General features: G+C 39.9%; 1 protein-coding gene across 1 annotated transcript in view; it reads left to right on the top strand.

Annotated features, from left to right (window-relative positions):
- The window catches only part of ARHGAP10 (Rho GTPase activating protein 10), a 348,170-nt gene that overhangs the window by 225,737 nt on the left and 98,986 nt on the right, over nucleotides 1-23,447 (top strand). Inside the window, exons 17-18 of the mRNA XM_030816218.1 lie at nucleotides 5,043-5,148; nucleotides 6,698-6,857. Coding sequence (XP_030672078.1) covers nucleotides 5,043-5,148; nucleotides 6,698-6,857 — 266 coding nt within the window. The remainder of the gene's footprint in view (nucleotides 1-5,042; nucleotides 5,149-6,697; nucleotides 6,858-23,447) is intronic.

Here is a 23,447-nt window from a genome sequence, read left to right on the forward strand (position 1 = left end):
CAGACTTTTTAATTTTTGCAATATAAATTCTTATCCTCAGTGGTTGTCCTTTTACTCCTTTGGAATTTCTACTGTTTTGCAGAGTCGCTGCTTTAAGTCTATTTTTAAAAATCAAAGCTGTGAATTGAAATTGTTATATTGTTTTTATTTTCTCCAGTGTTGATTAGTATCTTGTTTTTTATACCAGATTAAGAACTAGATTATAATTTATTACCTAACCCTTTAGACAGCTGTGTTTTTGTTTTCGGTGATAAATTTAGTTTGTATCTAGAAGTTTTTTTTTTATGATATGATTTGATTGTGTTATTTATATGCCTTTTAATTTCTTAGCCTTTTTGCATCCTTTATCTTTAGCAACAACTGTCTTAGTGTCCTCTGTTGTAAAATATCATTTCTCATTCTCAAACACTATTATTAGGGGTGTAAACTGGAACAAACTTATCTTTACAAACATTGGAAACAATCTAAGTGTTCATAAAATCGATGGTAAGGTGCTGCATTTAATGACACTGAAAAGTGTCCGTGATACATTAAATAAGATAGGTTGTTTAGGCATTTCATTACAAAAAAAAAAAGGAAGGAAAACTCTGCAGGATTTATAGTTAAAATTTACCAGTTTATTTTAGGATGAGATTTATTATGGGTAGCTTTAAGTGAACTTTTTGTCGAAATATAACATGGGCTCAAATAAGTATACAGCTTAATGAATTTTCACATGTAATCAGCCCCAGATCAAGCAATCAAACATCATCAGAAGCCCTTTCTCATGCCCATGTGGTCATTATCCACTCCCATGAAGTGTGATCACTCTCCTGACATTGTAGGTTGGGGCTGCAGCATTTGAACTTTATGTAAATGGAATCAGAGTATATTCTTCTGTATCTGGTTTCTTTTACTCATTTTGTGAGAGTCATCTCTGTTGTATGAAACATTCATTCATTTTCATTGCATTCTGTTTGAAGAAGCCACAGTAGATTTATCTGTTCTACTGTTAATGGACATTTGGGTTGTTTCCAGTTTTGGGCTAATAGAACACTGCTATGAATATAGGAGTATGTGTATTTTAATGAGCATTTATGTGCATTTTTCCTGGTTATATACCTACGAGTGGAATTTTTGCGTCGGTCATAGGGTATGTGTTTGTTCAGCTTTGGTAGATAACTGCCAAACAGTTCTTCAGAGTGGTTGAACCCTTTAATGATTCCCATCGAGTTAGCATGTGGAAGTTTCAGTTGCCTCATGTCCTTGCCAAAGCTTAGTATTCATTTGAAGCCATTCTGGCAGGTGAGTATTACTCTTTCATTGTGTTTTTAACTTCTGTTTCACCAATATAGGTTTATTCTGTTTTCATAGGTTTTGTGATCACTGGAATAAATATTTTGTGAAATTCCTGCCCCAGTCTTTTGCCCTTTTGTCTGTTGGATTGTCTCTTTTTTTCCCTGATTGGTTTGTAGTTCTTTTTAATCTGATTGCATGCTGTTTCTTATGTATATATATTTCGGATATTTAGTACTTTGTACTAAGGTCATTTTCTCTGTGTTGTCCAAGATTTTAGTATTACAGGTATTTAACTTTTGTCATAAGGAAAACTATTATCCTTTTGAAAAAATAAATGCCCCTTTCTTGATCTGCTTTACCTCTCTTTCCCATTCTCTTGTTTTTTTGCTTTCTGAACAAGTGTTCTGAAATCCCACTCTTCTCCCCTTCTCCAGCAGCTCCCTCTTTGTTTAACCTCCTCATTTTAGTAGAAAGGGGCTCTCAGTTGATAAACCTGGTGGTACCCAGGGCCCCTTAATCCCAGTCTTTCCATTCCTTGACCTCTCCTTACCTCTCGAGTCCACTGGCTGTGCCCAGCCTTTGCAGGTTTCTTCTCACTTGCCTTCCTGATGACATCGAACCTCCCTGGTCCTCCCACCTCTTCGTCCTCCTTGGCTGCATTGCCTGCTTGACTTAGCCCTTGACTTCACATCTCCCGGTACATCTTTGGAGCCCTTTTCCCCACAGTGCCCTCAGTTAGCTTTCTGTGGAAGTTCGGCAGCTTTGTCCATGAGCTAGTGGTCACACCTCCTGGAGAACATTTCTAGCCTTGATCTCTAAAGCCTCCTCCTGTTTCCAGCTACTGCTAAATACCAACCATTTGAATGTCGCTTCCTCCATTCCCTCCACCATCATCTCCTTCCTCAAGACAGCTTTGGCTGCTGTGTTTCTGTGTCTTGGTGGAATTGGCCCTGTTACCAGACAACCCAGATGTGAAACACTGCTCCTCTCTGCCTTCTTCCTTCTGACCCACTGCTAGTCTGCTGCTAAAACTTGTCAGTTCTGCTTCTTCCGTCGTAGTGCTCAAATAATAATAGTAACACGAACAACAACAGTAATAATGGCTAACAGTGATTGAGTGCCCATGTGTGCCAGCCACAGAGGCTAAGTGCTTTATGTATGTTACAGCATTGAATCTCATAATGGCCTTTTAAGATATTGTTTCATTTTGCAGATGAGGGAGCTGAGGCACAGAGAGGTTAGTTAGGTAATTTGTTCAAGACCAGTCAGCTATCAGTTAGAAGCAATGACTCCCAGGTGTAGTGATGGTCCTGACATACAATCTTTTGGCTTTACGAGGGGCTTATTAGGATGTCCCCCCATCATAAATCATAGGGCATCTATACTTCTTTGTTCTACCTCCCTCTTTGTAGTTCTGCCACCTACCTCACTCCTTTTCTTTTTAGTTTTTTGAGATGGAGTCTCTGTTGCTCAGGCTGGAGTGCAGTGGTACTGCAACCTGCGCCTCCTGGGTTCAAGCACTTTTCCCACCTCAGTCTCCTGGGTAGCTGGGATTACAGGTGCGCACCACCACACTGGCTAATTTTTGTATTTTTAGTAGAGATGGTCTCACTATGTTGGCCATGCTGGTCTTGAACTCCTGACCTCAAGTGATCTGCCTGCCTCGGCCTCGGCCTCCCAAAGTGCTGGGATTACAGGCATGAGCCACTGTGCCTGGCCGCCACTCCTTTCATTTCTTTTTTCTTGTCTCCCAAATAACTTTTTCCTCCTAACTAGTTCTTTTTCCTATTCTAATCCATCCTTTAAACAAAATATCAGGCATACCTTCCCCAAATTTATCTCTATTCATATTGCTTTCTTGCTTTGTTTTCACTTGACTAATTTAGAAGCCAGCAGTGAGACAACTTCTTCAAATTGGCCTTTGCAGACCAGAATTGGCCTCGGGCTACCTTTCTATCTATACACTCGAAGAGCTGTCTCCGCATAGGCCCTGTGCTTTTTGTCATGCTATTTACTGAATTTGGAATGTTCCCCTTGCCCCTCAGTCCTGCCTTTCCTTGAACCCTTCCCCATTCTTCAGGACCCAATCTTCAAGGGCTCTCCATTATGAGACTCTTTCTGAGCTTCCCTGGCCAGCCCTAAGTGAAACTACAAAGCCATTTCTAACCTTCTTTTCCATCAGCAGTAAATTTAGAACCTAATTCTCTTTTGTCACTTCTTTGACACTTGTGAAAACTAGCAAAATCTTCAATAACAAACATTTTATTGATTTATTTGATAGTTTTCCAATCAAGAACACAATAAAGGGAATTGGGGTACACTGTTAATAAGAGCCACGTATAATAATTCCAAAGTTTCGGGGTTAAGGGAATGTGTTTGCCAGGGCTGTTGGAACAAAGTACTTACTACTAACCAAGTGGCTTCAAAGAAGAGGCATTTATTCCGTCACAATTCTAGAGTCTGGAAGTCTGAAATCAAGATGTCGGGAGGGCCATGCTCCCTCTGAAGGCTGTAGGAGGGATCCCTCCTTGCCACTCACAGCTTCTGGTGGTTGCTGGCAGTCCTTAGCATCCCTTGGCTTGTGGGTCCTTCATTCCAGCCTCTGCTGTGACAGGACAACCTCCCCTGTGCTGCCTGTACACGGTCACTATCCCTCTCTGTTTTCTTGTAAGGACGCCAGTCATATTGGATGAAGAGGCCCCACCCTACTTCAGTTATGATCTCATCTAAACTGACATCTGCAACAGCTGTCTTCCCAAATAAGATCATGTATTAAGCACGCCTTTTTATTCTGATGTTTTGACATCTGGGGCCTCACTGAACCCAGGAAACTGCCCCTCCCAGGGCTAGCCCAGATATGAAACTTCTGCAGGCTTTTCACATGGAACTCTCCAATCCGAAGCACCATGATCCCCCTCCCCACCAGCCTCCTCTGTGGGCCTTTACACTGCAGGCTGTACTCTCCTGCCCTTGTCACCTCAGTCCGGAGCACCAGCAACTAGGGACAGCCCTTGCGCTGCAGTGCCCACTGAAATACTTTAAACCAGCCAGTCCTCAACCTGCGCACCCTGCCTCGCCCATTCCTTCCTGCAGAAACTACAGTAGAGGCTTTGCCAAAGTTCCCCGTTCTTCCTCTGCCTCTTGATCGACGCTGGTGCTTCCCCACGTGACTCTGCACAACATGCCATGCCGTCTGTTTCTAGGGCTCTGTGAGTCTAAACTTTTCCCTTCCTGACAGTCATTTTCATGCATGCCTTAGCATACCTGATGCTATTAAATCCTAAGTACAGTTTAAAACAGCCACACTCCGAGTTCTAAGGGCTAGAACTTCAACATATTTTTTCGGGGGTGGGGGGTTATCCTGTTCCACCTGTAACATGCAATAGCCTATTTGCTGATATTTTACTTGCATTCCATTGTGGCGTGACCCAGTGACTAGACCCCATCGAGTAAACAGACATGAAACACAGCATGTTGGAAGGAGAAGCTTAGCAGCTGTCCGTTCTGTAATATAAACCAAAGAAAAGGCACCGATTGCAGCCACACTGAAATTACCTCATTAGGGGAGGCATGAGAAGATTGATCATAAGGAGAAAGATTTTTTTTTCCTTTTAAAGGTGGCAAAATATGTTTACATTCTCCATGTTTGATAATCTTGAACAGAGGAGCTGTTGTCATTGTTTGTCTTGGGAAATATATTTGATTCTGAGTTCTCTATTAACTATTGTTTTCTTTTTCTTTATTATTATTATTTTTTTTGGAAGAAAGTGGCAGCCCAGAATCTCGTGTTAATGCAGTCCATTTCTTGGTACACAAACTGCCAGAGAAGAATAAAGAGATGTTGGATATTTTGGTGAAACACTTAACAAAGTAAGCCTCTTTTTCTTCGTTTTAACTTTCTTCACTTTGCTCTAGGTGCTGAGTAGTGCTCTGGGATTTGTGATGGGTGGAACTGGGGACCACACCTGGAAGGGCAGGCTGGACTTTTGACTCATTGTGTGTGTTTTGGATAAGACTGTTGAAATATGCTTTCATGAAGTTGTATAATTATTTGCTTAACATCTCTGCCAGCAACTCAGGGTTTGATTTGAAGTGAAAGAAGAGAATATTATACATTACCCTATACACAGATTCTGGAAATGTGAATATAAGTTTGTTAGAATATTTAGCTTGGTTTCACACCTACCTAAGTTTGAACATGTCCTTTAAGTTGGCTTAATTCAATGATGGAGAGTTATTTTATAGATTTCATTCTCTTTTTCTCCTCCTTTTAAAAACCAGCAAAATCAGATCAGTGGAGAAATTAGCCCTTTCTTTAAGTATAGGGATCATTCTAACTGTAGAATTTTAGACGTGAAAGGAAGCTGAAGAATGCTATATTTTAGAACCTTTATTTTACATATAAAGAAAATGAAGGTCAGAAGATACTGTGATTTGCCAAGGGTCCCACTGCTAGTTTAGTCATTTATTCATTTGGTCAACAAATATTTAGTGAATGCCTTTCTTAGGTGCTAGTGGATACATAGTTGAATAAGATAGTCTAAGTCCCAGCTTTCATGAAGCTTACTTTCTAAGGGGAAAATACGAAAAACAGATTACAAATAAAAATATAAAAGAGCTTCAGATGATAAATGGCAAAAACACAAAGCAGAGTAAGGGGACAGAATATATTGAGTGTGAGACTATAAAAAATGTTATTATGCAAAGGCTTTTTGAAGATGGTATCTTTAAATTGAGACCTGAATTAAGTTGCAGGGCTGCTGAGAACAGTTGTCTAGGTGATTCACTGCACAATGATACTGGGCTGAAGGAGTGATTGTGGGTGCTCTGACCAAACTCTGCATGCTTTTACAAAGGTGCTACGCGGTCTAGTATTCCTTGGAAGCAAAAGTATAATAATCTGGGGAAAGAGTGAGTTTTCTAAGAAGAGGGGAACAGTGAACTAGGGCTTTTGGGGGAAGCAAGCTTAGCACATACAGTTGGCCCTTTGTGAGTCCTGCATGGGCAGATTCGACCAGCTACTGATCAAAAATCCAGTATTCCCTGTGGACATGAGGGTTGACTTTTTTTTAATCCATGGGTTTCCTGAGTTGACAGTAGGACTTGCACATCTGCAGATTTTGGTGTCTGTAGGGATTCTGGCATCAATTCCCAGGGAATACTGAGGGCCGACTGTGCATGGAGTTATTAAGAAAGCCATTGTGGTTAGAGTAGAGCACCAAAGAGAGGGAAGTAAAGGAGTAGGCAGGAGCGTCTGCATTGAGGGTTTCTCAGATCTGGTTATTTCAGAGGCAGATGTTGAGGGTGGTTAAGTCTCTTGACCCCTTGCTTTTAAGGAAATACAGAGTTGCAGACTATTTACAGTTCACAATTTTTGCTCCTTTGGTTAAACAGATTCCTCCCCCCTTACCAATTTCAGTGTTTCAAATCACTCCAAGCAGAACCTGATGACCGTGGCAAACTTAGGAGTGGTGTTTGGACCAACTCTGATGAGGCCACAGGAAGAAACTGTCGCTGCCCTCATGGACTTGAAGTTTCAGAATATTGTTGTGGAAATCTTAATTGAAAACCATGAAAAGGTAAAAATATTTTTTTTTTCTTAAGAGACTTTGTTTTTGGCTTGTCGCCATGTACTACACAACGATCGTCTTAGATTTCCCTTTTCTCTCTCTCTGTTTAAAAAAATTCTTTTATTCTCACTATGATGAGCTTGGTTCTAAGAAGTTCTCCTTGAGCTTCTGTCTTCTGATGGAGTTCCATAAATCTGAAATTTATCTGGTCTTTTGTTATCTTGCTGGTTTAATGAAGAAGCATTTAATCCAGATGCAAGTGAATATCAAGGCAGTTGTGAACTATTTAGGACTTTTGTTGCTTTTATTACCATCTTTGGATTTCTCACTCAAATTCTATGTGGCACAGCAACCCTGTACTCTTGATAAAGTTAGGGCTTTGCAACTTACAAGAGAAAATAAGGCAAATAAGGTTGAAAGGATGTGAGATGGGGCCAGAGGACCCATGAGCATCATTGAGAGTAGGGGTTGAGGGGCAATGAGGCCAGCCCCTGCTCTGCACCTGGGAAACCACTTGCCTTGCAAAGAGTCTTTCTGGTTACACCTAGCTGTTGTGAATGACAAGTAAAGGAGGAGAAGTTGGGGAAGGGTAAACTCTTCAAATAGGCTTAGGCATTGCATCTGGGCAGCAGGGAAGGGTAAATATTCCTGAGGTGTGGTGGATGGGGTTGACTCAGGTGATCCACGTTGGGGTGAGCAGAAACTGCTTTAATATACTCTTCCCTCCCACCATACCCACTCAGCATGTTAACTACTAGAAATAAGTACTGTTCATGATTGTCACTTTGGGATCACTTTCCCAAATTACTGTTATTTTCTCCTTGATTACATATTGTCTATGGCTACTCTTATGATACAACAAAAGAGTCTGGTAGTTAAACAGAGACCAGATAGCCCGCAAGGCATAACTATGTACTGTCTGGGGGATCTGCAAGGCTTTTCTGTAAAGGACCAATCTAGAGCAATAATTTTCAACCCCGACAAATCAGAATCACCTGAGGGACTCTTGTAAGTGGCTGCATAGCCACGTGTATTCTGTTAAATTTTTGCTTTCCCAAGAATTATGATAAGTAGTCAGCAAGAAGAACTGCTGCTCTAGGGAGGAAACGTCTCTTCTTTATTAAGAACTTAGGAGAGGACTTCAGTCTGGAACACGAAAGAAGGTTTCATTAATATTTGAGAGGGTTTTGTTCATAAGAGTTAAAACAAGACCTGAGTATGGCATTTGTTGATGTTAGAGCTGGCCCATGGCAGTTTGTGTTTGAATTCAGAATTGCAAGGAGCTGGTATCTGTTCATTTTAGCTGGGCTTCATTTATAAGTAGGGATGAGATAATCTATGGGGGAACATATGGAAAAAATGGTTTCAGGATGCTCTTGGAGTGCTGTTCTCAATAGGATCACCTTGAGGGCCTGCCTCTCTCCTGCTGTCTCAAGCCCCCTCAAGTAAAGCTTCCACTTATTAAGAAAAATGATGGTGACTCATAGTTAAAAGTGTACCTTTATTTTTATAAGGATATAAATATAGTTTTTAAAAACACTTATTCTTTAGGGCAGTACTTTTCAATCTTCTTGGGATCACAGGATGCTGAGAAGCTGAAAAAAGTTATTAACCCTTTTGTTAGTAACCCAGATAAATGCACATAAATCCTTCTTTCCCCTTAAGTGTTCTAACAATTTCAATGGGCTCACCTTCATTCCTGAATCTGTGGACTGTAGGTTTAAGTATTTCTGGTTTAAAATGAATAATCTCTTAAGTGACTTGCTTTCTTACTTGTTTCTCTGTAATCAAGGGAAAACATGATTTTAAATACCACATTATTTTCTTTCAAGAACTTTTAGATTTTTTTTTTCTTCAGTCACCTATAGATGAGCACTTTGCTAATAACGTTCCTGACTTCTGCCTCTAAGATAGGGAGCTTGAAAACTGTTAGAATGCTTGGTCACTCATTTGTTTATTAAAAAGATTTTTTTAAATTGAGATTGCATCATATGCCAGACATGTAGTAGGTGCCGGATGTGCAGATGAATGTTCCAGCTCCTGTGGGAAAGCAGGTCGTCATATGGGGGTGGAAGCCATGTTTTGGGACTCGAATCCTATAAACGTACCCCAGTCTAATATGTTACATAACTTATTTTCTTGTCTGTTTCTCTCTGCTAAGATCTTTGAGGCCAGAGATCTTTTTGTCCACTTATAGTAATACCTGGTGCATATTAGGTGTTCAGTTAATATTTATGGAATGAGATAATGAATTCAATACATTTTGAGGGGGTTGAAGGACTGGGAAAGAGACAGGCAAACAAATGTAGTCCCTTTGGAGAAGGCATAGCGAGAGTATTTCTTGGGTACTTGTTGCATTGGCTGTTTGCTGGAGCAGTTCTAGCTTGTTGCAAATGTTGGGTTCTCATGGAAAAGATAAGCTTGAAAGCTGATTGGGGATTTTCTTTACCATTATGGTAAAAGCGGCTTGTTTATGGGTGTAAGAAGTTTTGTTTTGCCTTTTTTTTTTTTTTTTTGCCAGTGGTGGTGAATTTATGCTTCCTTTTATGATCCTGTCAAACTGTCATTAAGCCTCATTAGTGTGCACTAAGCCATCCAGACAGCTCATGGAAAGATGGCTACTATTCATTTTTAGAAAGAAAAATAATTAGACTACAAGCTTTGAGACAATATTACAGTAGCTCAACAATCATTTGATTAAATCCTAATTAGGAAACTTTTATGCAATTTATTTGTGAAAATACTGGCTCTGGGTCTTGCTCTTGGATAAAAGGATCTCCATTTCATGCTGCAACTGCCTGTTTTCTTCCCTTTTTGAAGCTGGCGAGATAAGTACATGATTTGTCTGCTGGGGAGTAGATAGTGCTGCTTTCACCTTGTTAATAAATCTTACAGGAATTTTCCAGTAGCGTCGGCAAGCCCGTTATAATAGTTACAGCAGACGAAAGTGGCCTCGCTTTCAGAGCTTTGTATAGCTAAGTAGAGGTCTTTCGGTTTTCCTTCTCTTCCTTTCTGTGGCTAGATAGTTCTATGAATGCACAACCAATGTTAATTAAGTGCTCAGGCTTCCTATTCAGAAGGGAGCAATGGACATCGAGTTTCAGATTCTTCACTGTGTGCTTGGGTTTAGGGTTGGAAGCAGGGTTGTGTGGCAGGGTTGGAGGGTTGGAGATGGGGAATGTCAGTTTGGATTAGTTAACAGTTCTGAGAACCTAAATTTCCCCATTACCTCGCCTTGTCTCTCCCATTTCATCTTTGAACACTTCTACTCCCACTCCTGGCTCTTTGTTCCTGCTCAGTTGGACTTCATTGCAGAGTCCAGGCTCTGCTATGAGGAAGAATATTTTTTGCTGACAAGGGTGCTTGTGCAGAAAAACTTCATATGGATGTGTGGATCTATGTTAGCCACGGGTTTCCCTGGCAACTGACCTAAGCATACCCTCCAGAGGATCCTAACATTTGACTGTAGAGTAGGGAGGGAAGGATCTAGTCCCTCTTAGTGTTTCAGGACAAGATGAAAACGAGAGAGGGAGTAAGGACAGGAAAAGTTTAAAAGAGTAGTCTGAGAAAGGAAAACATTACAGTAATGGACGGCGGCAGGGGGTGGAGGCGGGCGAAAAAGGAAGGTTACACTGGGGAGGAAAGGAAGAGGCCTATGTATGTCACTGAAAGTGGCTCTGACAGGCGAAAAATGACAAGAAGGAAGTCATTTTCTTTTCCTCAGTTATTTGTTTTTCCTCCCTAGGAATGTGAAAAATGTTGACTCCAGGAAAGTCACTAAAGCAAAGAGGAAACTTCAACATGTAATTAAAGCAGGATTGCTCTAGATGAATTTTGGAGTTAGAAAAAGGCCCCTGGTTAATCTGCTTTGGAGATGACAATTTTTCCTAGCCTCCTTGCTGTTTTTATAAATCTGTATATACTTTATAGGAAACTTAATCCATATGTTTTAGCATTATTTACACATAATAAAGATGTAGGCTGAGCATGGTGGCTCATGCCTGTAATCTCAGCACTTTGGGAGGCCGAGGCGGGCAGATCACCTGAGGTCAGGAGTTCGAGACCAGCCTGGCCAACATGGCAAAACCCTGTCTCTACTAAAAAAAAGTACAAAAATTAGCCAGGTGTGGTGGCGGGCGCCTGTAATCCCAGCTACTCAGGAGGCTGAGGCAGGAGAATTGCTTTAACCCAGGAGGTGGAGGTTGCAGTGAGCTGAGATTGCGCCACTGCACGCCAGCCTGGGTGACAAGAGCGAGACTCCATCTCAAAAAAAAAAAAAAAAAAAAAAAAAAAAAAAAAAAAAAAGATAAAAAAAAGAGTTCCTGGGCCAAAATATTATTAAGGTCTTTCTTCCTTTGTAAACGAGAAAATTTTGTTTCCCAGGTGGCAAAGGGTGCTGTGAACTTTTCAAGGATTTTCAAATTGGGGTTGTGCCTTAGGATTTGTGAGTTTTGCATAAGTTCTGTTCTTAACAGAGTATACTTGTTATGCATTAATTTGGTGCCTTTTTTTCCCCCATTGCCTGCTGTGAGTCATTCATGGTGTGAGATTTGGGGGAAGTAACGACAGTCCAGTAGGGGAAAGAAGAAATGTCCAAAAGTAGCTACAAGATATGGCAGAGAATAAGTGCTTTGAGAGAGAGACAGAGAGAGAATGAGCGAGAAAGTGGCGGAGACTTCAGAGGAGAGTTTATGTTCAACTGCAGGGAATCTGGAAAGTTTCCCCAGTAAGTGTTTTGAATCAGTTTTATAATGGAGTTTGAACAGGTGGAGATGTTTTAAGAGGACATTTCGGGTATGGGAGACCATGTAATCAGAGAAACACAGAGAGGAGGTACGTGTTCTGGGAACGCAGCTCTTGTTGGAACATGGGCAAATGGCAGGAGATGAGATTGGAAAGAGATTCGGGCCAGGTGTGGGAGGTTGAGAATGCCGCTTTAGGACTTTTGCATTTACTTTTATAGGTACTGGGGCCACTCATGGTTTTCAAGTAAACTGCTTCACAAAACTTAATCTGACAGCTGGATTTGCAGTAGGAAGTAGAGGAATGAAAAGCTAGGAGAGAGGTTATTTGGCATAGTTGAAGGGCATGGGAGTGAGAATGGGGAGTTCCAGGATGGACAGCATCATTTGGCGAGGTGGAATAGGCAAAACCCGGGGACTGGGTTTGTAAGGGGTCTTGGGGAAGGTGTGATAGAGATTCAATCCTGGGACAATATGGGTGTCACTAATAAAAGGAAGGAACAAAGGGGTTTGGGGGAGGAGTAAGATGAGTTCAGTTTGTCACATGGTGAATTGTAGTTACATGTTCAAGATAAGTCCATTAGACAGAGATTTGGTGCTCAAACTTATGAGTGAATTTAGGGGTAGAAAGTATAACGTAAGGTATAGTTAAACACATGAGATTGGTGTAAGAAAATATTTATTGGATGCTCATGATGTTACATGCTTTGGGTCTACTATAAAGGGTATTAATGTAATTCTAGTGTATGTGGATGCTTCTTTGTGTATCCATATACTTAAAAATATGTATATTAAACATAAAATTCCCATTGCATAAATATATGTAATAGTATCCCTATATGGGTGAAAATTCTTATGTATATTTTCTCTTTATACATCTGAGATAAGTGAGGGGTGAGAGCTTGACTTGCTCATGAGCATACAGCTAGTAAACGTGGCAATGCTTGGGTTTGAACTGAGACTGACCCCCAAAGCCTTTGCGTTTCATCACTAGGAGAAGACAATAATATCCTTGAGAAACACCAAGATTTTCCTGTTGGGGTAATAGAGGAGCCAGAAGAAACCCAGGCAGGATCAGGTCAGTGCTAGTGTCAGGGTTGTCCAGGGCCATTGTCAAGGATACCAGATACGTCCCATGAGATGGGCGAGTATGAGGATGGGCTAGTGATGTGAGCTCATGAACCAGTGGCGTGAGTGAGCTCTTTCAACAGTGACATTTCTTTTTTTTTTTTTTTTTTTTTTTGAGACGGAGTTTCGCTCTTGTTGCCCAGGCTGGAGTGCAGTGGCATGGTCTTGGCTCACTGCAATCTCTGCCTACTGGGTCCAAGTGATTCTCCTGCCTCAGCCTCGCAAGTAGCTGGGATTACAGGCGTGTGCCACCATGCCTGGCTAATTTTGTATTTTTTAGTAGAGATGGGGTTTCATCATGTTGGCCAGGCTGGTCTCGAACTCCTGACCTCAAGTGATCCACCGGCCTCGGCTTCCTAAAGTGCTGGGATTACAGGCTTGAGCCACCATGACTGGCCTAATGGTGACATTTCTGTTGAGAGCCAGAGTGCAGATCAACTTGTAAGGCGTATGTGAATGAGTGTTCAGTAATGAGTGATATTCAGTGTCTATTTTTTTTGTTGTTTTTGTCATATGACAAGAATAAAGCAGGAGGAAAAGCCAGAATAGACGTGGAAGGGAAGGACAGAGCAGGACCACTAGTGCCTGAGTTTTACATGGCTCACTGGTCACCCTCAGAGTCTAGTGACCTGTTAGCTCATGTCTGAGATAGGGAGTTCTTTAAAGGAACTTAAACAGGGAATGAACCCTCTCAGGAGTCACTGAGTCTGTGTAGATTGAGTCTATTATTTATTTTTTAATTTTTGTGGGTACATAGTTGGTGTATGTATTTATGGGGTACATGAGATATTTTGATACAGGCATGCCATGGGTAATAATCACAGCAGGGGAAATGGAGTCTCCATCACCTCAAGTGTTTATCCCTTTTTTGTGTTACAAGCCATCCAGTTATACTCTTTTAGTTATTTTTAAATGTATAAGAAATTATTGTTAACTTCAGTCATCCTGTTCTGCTATCAAATACTGAATTTTATTCTATCTGACTATATTTTTGTGCCCATTAACCATCCCTGCTCCCCCCCGCCACTGCTCACTGCCCTCCCCAGCCTCTGGTAACCATCATTCTGTTCTCTATCTTCATGAGTTAAATTGTTTCAGTTTTTTGCTCTCATAAATAAGGGAGAACAGGTAAAATTTGTCTCTCTATGCCTGGCTTATTTCACTTAAGATATTACCTTCAGTTCCATCCATGCTGTTGTAAATGACAGGATCTCATTCTTTTTTAAGGCTGAATAGTACTCCACTGTGTATAAGTATCACATTTTCTTTATCCATTTGTCTGTTGATAGACACTTAGGCTGCTTCCAAATCTTGATGATTGTGAATAGTGCTGCAATAAACATGGGAGTGCAGATATCTCTTTGATATACTGATTTCCTTTCTTTTGGGTATATACCTAGCAGTGGGATTGCTGGATCATATGGTAGCTCTATTTTTAGTTTTTTGAGGAACCTCCAAACTATTCTCCATAGGGGTACATTCCAAGAATGTACAGGGGTTCTCTTTTCTCTACATCCTTGCCAACATTTTTTATTGCCTGACTTTTGGATAAAAGCCATTTTAACTGGGGTGCGATGATATCTCATTGTAGTCTTACTTTGCATTTCTCTGATGATTAGTGATGTTGTGAACCTTTTCATATACCTCATTCGTATATTTTATACATTATAACATAATAAAAACTCATGTTTATAATTTGACTCCCTCCTCATCTCCCCCCACTTCCTAAGGGCCCTTGAAGATTCTGAAGAGCCTGTGAAAAGCATCAGAGATCATATTAATCAGGGTGGTTTTCTTTTAATATCTGTCTTAATACTGAAAAATTGGCAATTTCTAAAGTAAGGAATATAATATTACTCTCAGAATTAATATAATAATACAATTCAGATTAGATCTCATTGAGGGTTTTAACTGGATTTTCAATGAGATGTGTAAAATGTGCTTTGGTTGACTTTAGCTTTGTGTGGTACTTCAGTGTACTCTGATGTTTCATTGATTTCCTGATGATCAGGAGGTTTTTTCCTAGTATTAGCCTGTATTAGTCTGTTTTCAGGCTGCTGTTAAAGACATACCCGAGACTGGGAAATTTACAAATGAAAGAGGTTTAATGGGCTTACAGTTCCACAGGGCTGGGGAGGCCTCACAATCATGGGGGAAGGTGAAAGGCATATCTTACATGGCGGCAGACGAGAACTTGTGCAGGGAAACTCCCCTTTATAAAACCATCAGATCTCATGAGACTTACTATCATGAGAATAGCATGGGAAAGACCCGCCCCCATGATTCAATTATCTCCCACTGGGACCCTCCCACAACGTTTGGGAATATGGGAGCTACAATTCAAGATGAGATTTGGGTGGGGACACAGCCAAACCATATCATAGCCTTTTATGTATTACAGTTTTTGTGGATGACTTTGTGCCAAGGGACAATTACATTTCATGTACATTAAACATTTCCTGGACAAGGAGTCTTTATAACTTTGTAATAAGCATTTTAGCCTTTGTAATAGGGACTCTGGTAGAATGTGTCTTTTTTTTTGGTGTGACAGTGGAGGCCATTGTGGTGGTCTTGCTTTGTCGAAATGGCTGATGGCCTTGTACTGCCCAGAGGTGTCTTCATGGCACTTTGATTTATCCTTGTTTGCAACATGTGCTGCAAAGTCCCTGAGTAGTGTGTGTCCTCCAGTCACAGAGGAACCTAGACAGAGCAGTAGGGAGAAGGGCATATGTGTTTCCCATATGTCTTAGTCTGTATTGTGTTGCTATAACAATACTTGAGACTGGGTAATTTTGAAGGAACAGAGATTTCATTTCTTACAGTTCCGTAAGCTGGAAAGCCCAAGGTTGATGAGCTGCATCTGCCAAGGGCCTTCTTGATGTATCGTCTCATGGCAGAAGGCAGAAGGACAAGAGAACATGTGAAAAAAGAGTGACAGAGAGAGTGCATGCGCAAGCGAGTGAGTGCCAAACTTGCTTTTCTAACGAACCCACTCTTGATTACAAACCTATGCCTGAGATAACATGAATCCATTTGTGAGGGCAGAGACCTCATGAGCTAATGACCTCTTAAAGCTCACATCTCTCAACACTATTACATTGAGGATTATGTTTTCAACATACGAACTCTGAGGGATGCAGTCAGACCATAGCAGTGTCCAATGTAGTCACCAGAATAATAAGTTACATGCACATATAGAGGAGTATCACACTGTGTTGTTTTACTCTTGTTAACCCTGCAACCAACTTTATGACCTGCATCTACCTCTCTTAGCCACAATCAGTAGAATGCATTGGTGCTCCTAGGTTCATTGGTGTAATTGGATTCCCATTCAGTCTCAACTTGCTGCTGTCCCAGTAACAGCCACATGTGGACTGTTTTTGATAAGGAGTATCCACTGCTCCATTCCTGTGGCTACAAACACAATATACGTCTTATCCCTCTTCTGTAGGTTGGTCTCTGTCATTCTTTAATATATAAAGAGGCTGAGTGAGTAGTATCCAAACCATTTTCCATCAAGTGCAAGAGTCTTCCAGTCTTACAGCATGCTTGCCATTTAATGGGAAAAAGAAATCTCTTTAAAGAACATCTAGCCAAAAATGCTTCTTGATTTAGCTTTGCTGGCACTGGGTTGCTAGGCAGCACTAGTTTTTATGTGAGAGAAAAATAAATGTCTTAAACAACAACAACAATAGCAGCAGCAATAATAAAGCTGCAAAGTTTCTAAAAGCTTTGTGTCTGCCTGAGTATTGACTGTTCAGTGTAGAAGTCAAAATCCCATAGCAAGAATATTTGACAAATTTTCAGACTCCCTCCCATCCCCAGTTTTCATGAATGTTGACTCGTTTGGCATTGCTATGAAAACTTTACTGTTTTGTATATGTTTTTTTTTTCTTCTTCTCAGCAGGGCTTTGCATTTTCCAGAGTGTTTAAAAAGAGACTTTAAAAGCACGGGAAACTTTCTGTCTTCCTTTCTCTTTAAGGAGAGAAGGAAAATAATAATGACATTATCTTCCTTATTCTGTTTTTTTTTAGCTGTGGCATTGGAAGCTTCTGCTGTCATGTGGCTCTGTAAATGGTAGATTGTATTTTCCCTTGGGACCAGAGTGGTTTGATAAGAGCAAATTTAGGAGAGAGTCATTCTGCATCATTTTAGTGCCCAGTATAGACAAAGCACTGGGGCAGTCTCCAGAAAATTGAAGGGCTCCAATATAAAGGGTGCATAGATTTATTTTTTGTTGTCTAAGAAAGCATACTGAGTACAACTGAGCAGTACTTGCCAGGAGGTGAGTTTTTGATTCACTAGAAAGAAGAACTTCATAATATTTATAATAATGAGAACATGTTCATGTTAGGGATGGGATTGAGGTGGAAGAAAGCAGGCCTCTGAGGTCCTGCCCACTCTAAAATCTTCTGCTCAAGCGTCTGGAGATGCGGAGCTGCAAAGAGAGCTGCTCGGAGCCTAGCTCAGTGTTTAGAACTTGGCATTCAATCAGTATTTGCAGAATAAAAAATGAAGATGAAGAATATGACCCTATTCTTCATTGCATTTTTAGGTTGTTTATATTCCCAGGAACACCAAGAGTACTTGGAAGGGAAGATAGGAAGGAAAGAATGAGAGGGCGAGTGTGGTGGCATATGTGTAGGTCGGCTCCAGGGAAGGCACCATCAGATGTCTTTTCCTGAGGGGATAGGGTGGTTTGGGTATATACGGGTTTGGTTTTTTGCCTTGAGCTAGTGCTCACTATTTTTTTTATTTTGTAAAGTAAAGCTTTTAGAGCTGTCTCTTTTGTATCTCTCAAGATAAAATTGGGAGCAATAATAATTATAATAGCTAACATTGATTGAAAGATGATTGTGTGCCAGGCACTAGGCTGGGCTCCTTATATGACATTTAATTGAACATTTCATAGACAGTATAGCATAATGTGGCATAGTGGGCTGTAAAGTGGAATTCCTTGAGTTGAAAGCTCCACTCAATTGTGTGACTTTTTTTTTTCCATTTTATTTTAGATTTGGGGGTACGTGTACAGGTTTGTTACAGACAAATATTACGTGGTGTTGAAGTTGGAGCTTCGATCCTGTCACCCATATGGTGAACATAGTACTCCATAGGAAGTTTTTCCACCCTTTCTCTCTCCTCTCTCTCCCCTTTTGGAGTCTCCAGTGTCTATTACTTTCATCTTTATATCTGTGTAAACCCAAGATTTAGCTTCCACTTATAATTGAAAACATGTAGTATTTGGTTTTCTGTTTCTCCGTTAGTTCACTTAGGATAACAACTTTTAGCTGCATCCGTGTTGCTGCAAAGGACGTGATTTTGGTTTTTTAACTTTATTGCTGCATAGTATTCCATGGTGTATATGTACTACATTTTTCTTTATCCAGTCCACCATTGCTGGGCACTCTATTGATTCCATGTCTTTGTTATTGTGAATAATGCTGCGATTAACATACAAGTACTACATGTATCTTTTGGATTTATTCATTTTTTTTTTTGGATATATACCCAGTAAAGGATTGCTGGGTCGAATGGTAGTTCTATTTTTGGTTCTTTGAGAAATGTCCAACTGCTTTCCACAGGGGCTGAGCTAATTTGCATTCCCACCAGCAGTGTATAAGCATTCCCTTTTTTTCCCACAACCTCACTAGCACCTTATTTATTTTTATTTTTATTTTTATACTTTAGGTTTTAGGGTACATGTGTACAATGTGCAGGTTTGTTACATATGTATCCATGTGCCATGTTGATTTCCTGCACCCATTAACTTGTCATTTAGCATTAGGTATATCTCCTAATGCTGTCCCTCCCCCCTCCCCCCACCCCGCAACAGTCCCCGGAGTGTGATGTTCCCCTTCCTGTGTCCATGAGTTCTCATTGTTCAATTCCCACCTATGAGTGAGAACATGCGGTGTTTGGTTTTTTGTCCTTGTGATAGTTTACTGAGAATGATGTTTTCCAGTTTCATCCATGTCCCTACAAAGGACATGAACTCATCATTTTTTATGGCTGCATAGTATTCCATGGTGTATATGTGCCACGTTTTCTTAATCCAGTCTATCGTTGTTGGACATTTGGGTTGGTTCGAAGTCTTTGCTATTGTGAATAGTGCCACAATAAACATACGTGTGCATGTGTCTTTATAGCAGCATGATTTATAGTCCTTTGGGTATATACCAGTAATGAGATGGCTGGGTCAAATGGTATTTCTAGTTCTAGATCCCTGAGGAATCGCCACACTGACTTCCACAATGGTTGAACTAGTTACAGTCCCACCAACAGTGTAAAAGTGTTCCTATTTCTCCACATCCTCTCCAGCACCTGTTGTTTCCTGATTTTTTAATGATGGCCATTCTAACTGGTGTGAGATGGTATCTCACTGTGGTTTTGATTTGCATTTCTCTGATGGCCAGTGATGATGAGCATTTCTTCATGTGTTTTTTGGCTGCATAAATGTCTTCTTTTGAGAAGTGTCTGTTCATGTCCTTTGCCCACTTTTTGATGGGGTTGTTTGTTCTTTTCTTGTAAATTTGTTTGAGTTCATTGTAGATTCTGGATATTAGCCCTTTGTCAGATGAGTAGGTTGCAAAAATTTTCTCCCATTCTGTAGGTTGCCTGTTCACTCTGATGGTAGTTTCTTTTGCTGTGCAGAAGCTCTTTAGTTTAATTAGATCCCATTTGTCAATTTTGGGTTTTGTTGCCATTGCTTTTGGTGTTTTAGACATGAAGTCCTTGCCCACGCCTATGTCCTGAATGGTTTTGCCTAGGCTTTCTTCTAGGGTTTTTATGGTTTTAGGTCTAACACGTAAGTCTTTAATCCATCTTGAATTAATTTTTGTATAAGGTGTAAGGAAGGGATCCAGTTTCAGCTTTCTACATATGGCTAGCCAGTTTTCCCAGCACCATTTATTAAATAGGGAATCCTTTCCCCATTGCTTGTTTTTGTCAGGCTTGTCAAAGATCAGATGGTTGTAGATATGCAGCATTATTTCTGAGGGCTCTGTTCTGTTCCATTGATCTATGTCTCTGTTTTGGTACCAGTACCATGCTGTTTTGGTTACTGTAGACTTGTAGTATAGTTTGAAGTCAGGTAGCGTAGCACCTTATTTTTTTGACTTTTTAAATAAGTGCCATTCTGACTGGTGTGAGATGGTGATATGGTTTGGCTCTGTGTCCCCACTCAAATCTCATGTTGAATTGTAATTCCCAGTGTTGAGGGAGGGACTTAGTGGGAGGTGATTGGATAATGGGGGTGGATTTTCCCCATGCTGTTCTTGTGATAGTGAGTTTTTCTGAGATCTGGTGGTTTAAAAGTGTGTGGCACTTCCCCCCTTGCTTGCTCACTCTCCTGCTCCACCATGGTAAGGCCTGCTTGCTTTTCCTTCGCCTTCCACCATGATTGTAATTTTCCTGAGGCCTCCCAGCCATGCTTCATGTACAGCCTGTGGAACTGTGAGTCAGTTAAGCCCCTTTTCTTCATAAATTACCCAGTCTCAGGTAGTTCTTTATAGCAGTGTGAGAATGGCCTAATACAGATGGTATCTCATTGTGGTTTCAATTTGCATTTCCCTGAAGATTAATGATGTTGAACAATTTTTTCATATGTTTTTTGGCCATTTGTCTGTCTTTTGAGATGTGCCTGTTCATGTCTCTTGCCCACTTTTTAATGGGGCTGTTTTTTCTTAATTATTCATTTCAGTTCCTTATAGATTCTGGAAATTAGTCCTTTGTCAGATGCATAGTTTGGAGATATTTTCTCCCGTTTTGTAGATTGTCTGTTTCCTCTGTTGAGAGTTTCTTTTGCTGTGCAGAAGCCCTTTAAATTAAGTCTCATTTGTCTGTTTTTGATTTTGTTGCATTTGCTTTTGGGGGTCTTCATAAATTTTTTGCCTAGGCGACTATCCGGAAGAGTATTTCCTAGGTTTTCTTCTAGAATTTTTATAGTTTGAAGTCTTACATTCAAGTCTTGACTCCATCTTTAGTTAATTTATTCTATGTGATGAGAGGTAGTAGTCTAGTTTCATTCTGCTGCATAGAGTTAGCCAGTTTTCTCAGCACCATTTATTGAATAGGAAGTCCTTTCCCCCTTGTTTTTTGTCAACTGTGTCAAAGATGACTTGGTTGTAGGTGTATGGCTTTATTTCAGGGGTCTGTGTTCTGTTCCATTGGTCTATATGTCTATTTTTGTGCCCAGACTATGCTGTTTTGGTTATTGTAGCCTTGTAATATTGTTTGAAGCCAGCTTTGTTCTTTTTGCTTAGGATTGCCTTTACTGTTGAGGCTTTTTTTTTTTTCATTCCATATGAATTTTAGGGAAGTGTTTTCTAATTCTCTGAAAAATGACATTGGCAATTTGATAGAAATAATGTTGAATCTGTGGATTGCTTTGGGCGGTATGGAGATTTTAATGATACTGATTCTTCCAACCCATGAGCATGGAATGCTTTACCATTTATTTGTATTGTCTGTGATATCTTTCAGCAGTGTTTTGTAGTTCTTCTCATGGACATCATTCACTTTCTTGGTTAAATATATGCCTAAGTTTTTGTGTGGGTGTGTGGCTATTGTAAATGGGATTGCATTCATGATTTACTTCTCAGCTCAGATGTTATTGATGTAAAGAAATGTTGTTGATTTTTATATGTTGACTTTGTATCCTGAACCTCTGCTGAAGTTGTTAATCAGATCTAGTAGTCTTTTGGCAGCATCTTTAGGGTTTTCCAGGTAGAGAATCATATTGTCAGTGGAGACAGATAATTTGACTTCATCTTTTCCTATTTGGAATGCCTTTGCTTTCTCTTGCCTGATTGCTCTGGGCAGGACTTCTAGTATGTTGAATAGGAATGGTGAGAGTGGACATCCTTGTCTAGTTGCAGTTCTTAAGGAAAATGCTTCCAGCTTTTACTCATTCAGTCTGATGCTGGCTGTGGGTTCATCATAAATGGCTTTTATTATTTGAGGTATCTTCTTTCAATGCCTAGTTTGTTTTTTTTTCTTTTTATCATAAAGACATATTGGATTTTATCAAATGCTTTTTCTGCGTCTATTGAGATGATCATATGGTTTTTGTTTTTAATTCTGTTTATGTGGTAAATCACATTTATTGATTTGGGTAGATGAACCACTGCTACATCCCAGGAATAAAGCCTACTTGATCATGGCAAATTAACTTTCTGATATGCTGCTGGATTTGGTTTACTAGTATTTTGTTGAGGATTTTTGCATCTGTGTTCATTGGAGATATTGGCATGTAGTTTTTTGTTGTTGTTTTGTCTTTTCCAGCTTTTAGTGTTAGGATGATACTGGTTTCAAAGACAGGGTTTGGAAGGAGTCCCTCCTCCTCTATTTTTTGGAGTTGTTTCAGTAGGATTCGTACCAGCTCTTTTTTGTATGCCTGGTAGAATTTGGCTGTGAATCCATCTCGTCCAGGGCTTTTCTTGGTTGGTAGGTTTTTAAAATTACTGATTCAGTTTCATTACTCCATTATCAGTCTGTTCAGGATTTCTCTTTCTTCTTGATTCAATTTTGGGAAGTTGTGTGGTTGTATGTTTCCAGGAATTTGTCTACTTCCTCTAGATTTTCTAATCAGTGTGCATAGAGATGTTCATAGTAGTCTCTGGGGATCTTTTCTATTTCTGTGGTAGCAGTTATGTCACCTTTGTTATTTTTGATTGTGCTTATTTGGATCTTCTCTCCTTTTCCTTTGTTAGTCTAGCTAGCAGCCTATCAATCTTGTTTATCCTTTCAGAGAACCAACTTTTCATTTCATTGATCTTTAGTATGGTTTTTTTGGGTCTTGGTTTCATTTAGTTCTGCTCTGATTTTAGTTATTTCTTTTCTTTTGCTAACTTTGGGTTTAGTTCTTGTTTTTCTGGTTTCTTTAGGTACAAGGTTAGGTTGTTAATTTGAGATCTTTCCACTTGATGTAGGTGTTTTGTGCTGTAAACGTTCCTCTTAACATTGCTTTTGCCATATCTCAGAGATGTTGGTATATTATGTCTACTTTTGTTTGTTTCAAAGAAGTTTTTCATTTCTGCCTTAATTTTGTTGTTTACCCAAAGTCATTCAGGAGTAAGTTGTTTAGTTTCCATGTATTTGTGTGTTTTTTAGAGTTGCTCTTGGTGTTAATTTCTATTTTTATTCCATTGTGGTCTGAGAAGATGCTTGGTATAATTTCAATTTCTAAAAAGTCTATTGAGACTTGCTTTATGATTGAGCATGTGTTCAGTCTTTGAGAACGTTACATGTGCAGATGAGGAGAGTGACTACTCTGTGGTTGTTGGGTATTCTGTAGATGCCTATTAGGTCCAGTTAGTCAAGTGTTGAATTTAAGTTCAGAATTTCTTTGTTCATTTTCTGCCTCTGTGATTTGTCTAATGCCGTCAGTGAGGTGTTGAAGTCTCCTCCTATTATTATGTGGCTGTCAAAGTATTCTCTTAGGTCTTGAAGTAATTATTTTATAAATCTGGGTGTGCCAGTGTTGGGTGAAAATATATTTAGTATAGTTAAATCTTCTTGTTGAATTTAACCTTTTATCATTATGTAATGCCCTTACTTGTCCTTTTTTTACTGTTGTTGGTTTAAAGTCTATATTTTCTGATATATATATATATATATATATATATATATATATATATACACATATATACCTCTGCTCTTTTTTGATTCCATTTGTGTGGTAGATTTTCCTCCATCCCTTTACTTTGAGCCCAGGGGTGTGAGTATATG

The sequence above is a fragment of the Nomascus leucogenys genome, chromosome 7b, assembly GCF_006542625.1.
Source record: "Nomascus leucogenys isolate Asia chromosome 7b, Asia_NLE_v1, whole genome shotgun sequence".
Taxonomy (NCBI): Eukaryota; Metazoa; Chordata; class Mammalia; order Primates; family Hylobatidae; genus Nomascus; species Nomascus leucogenys.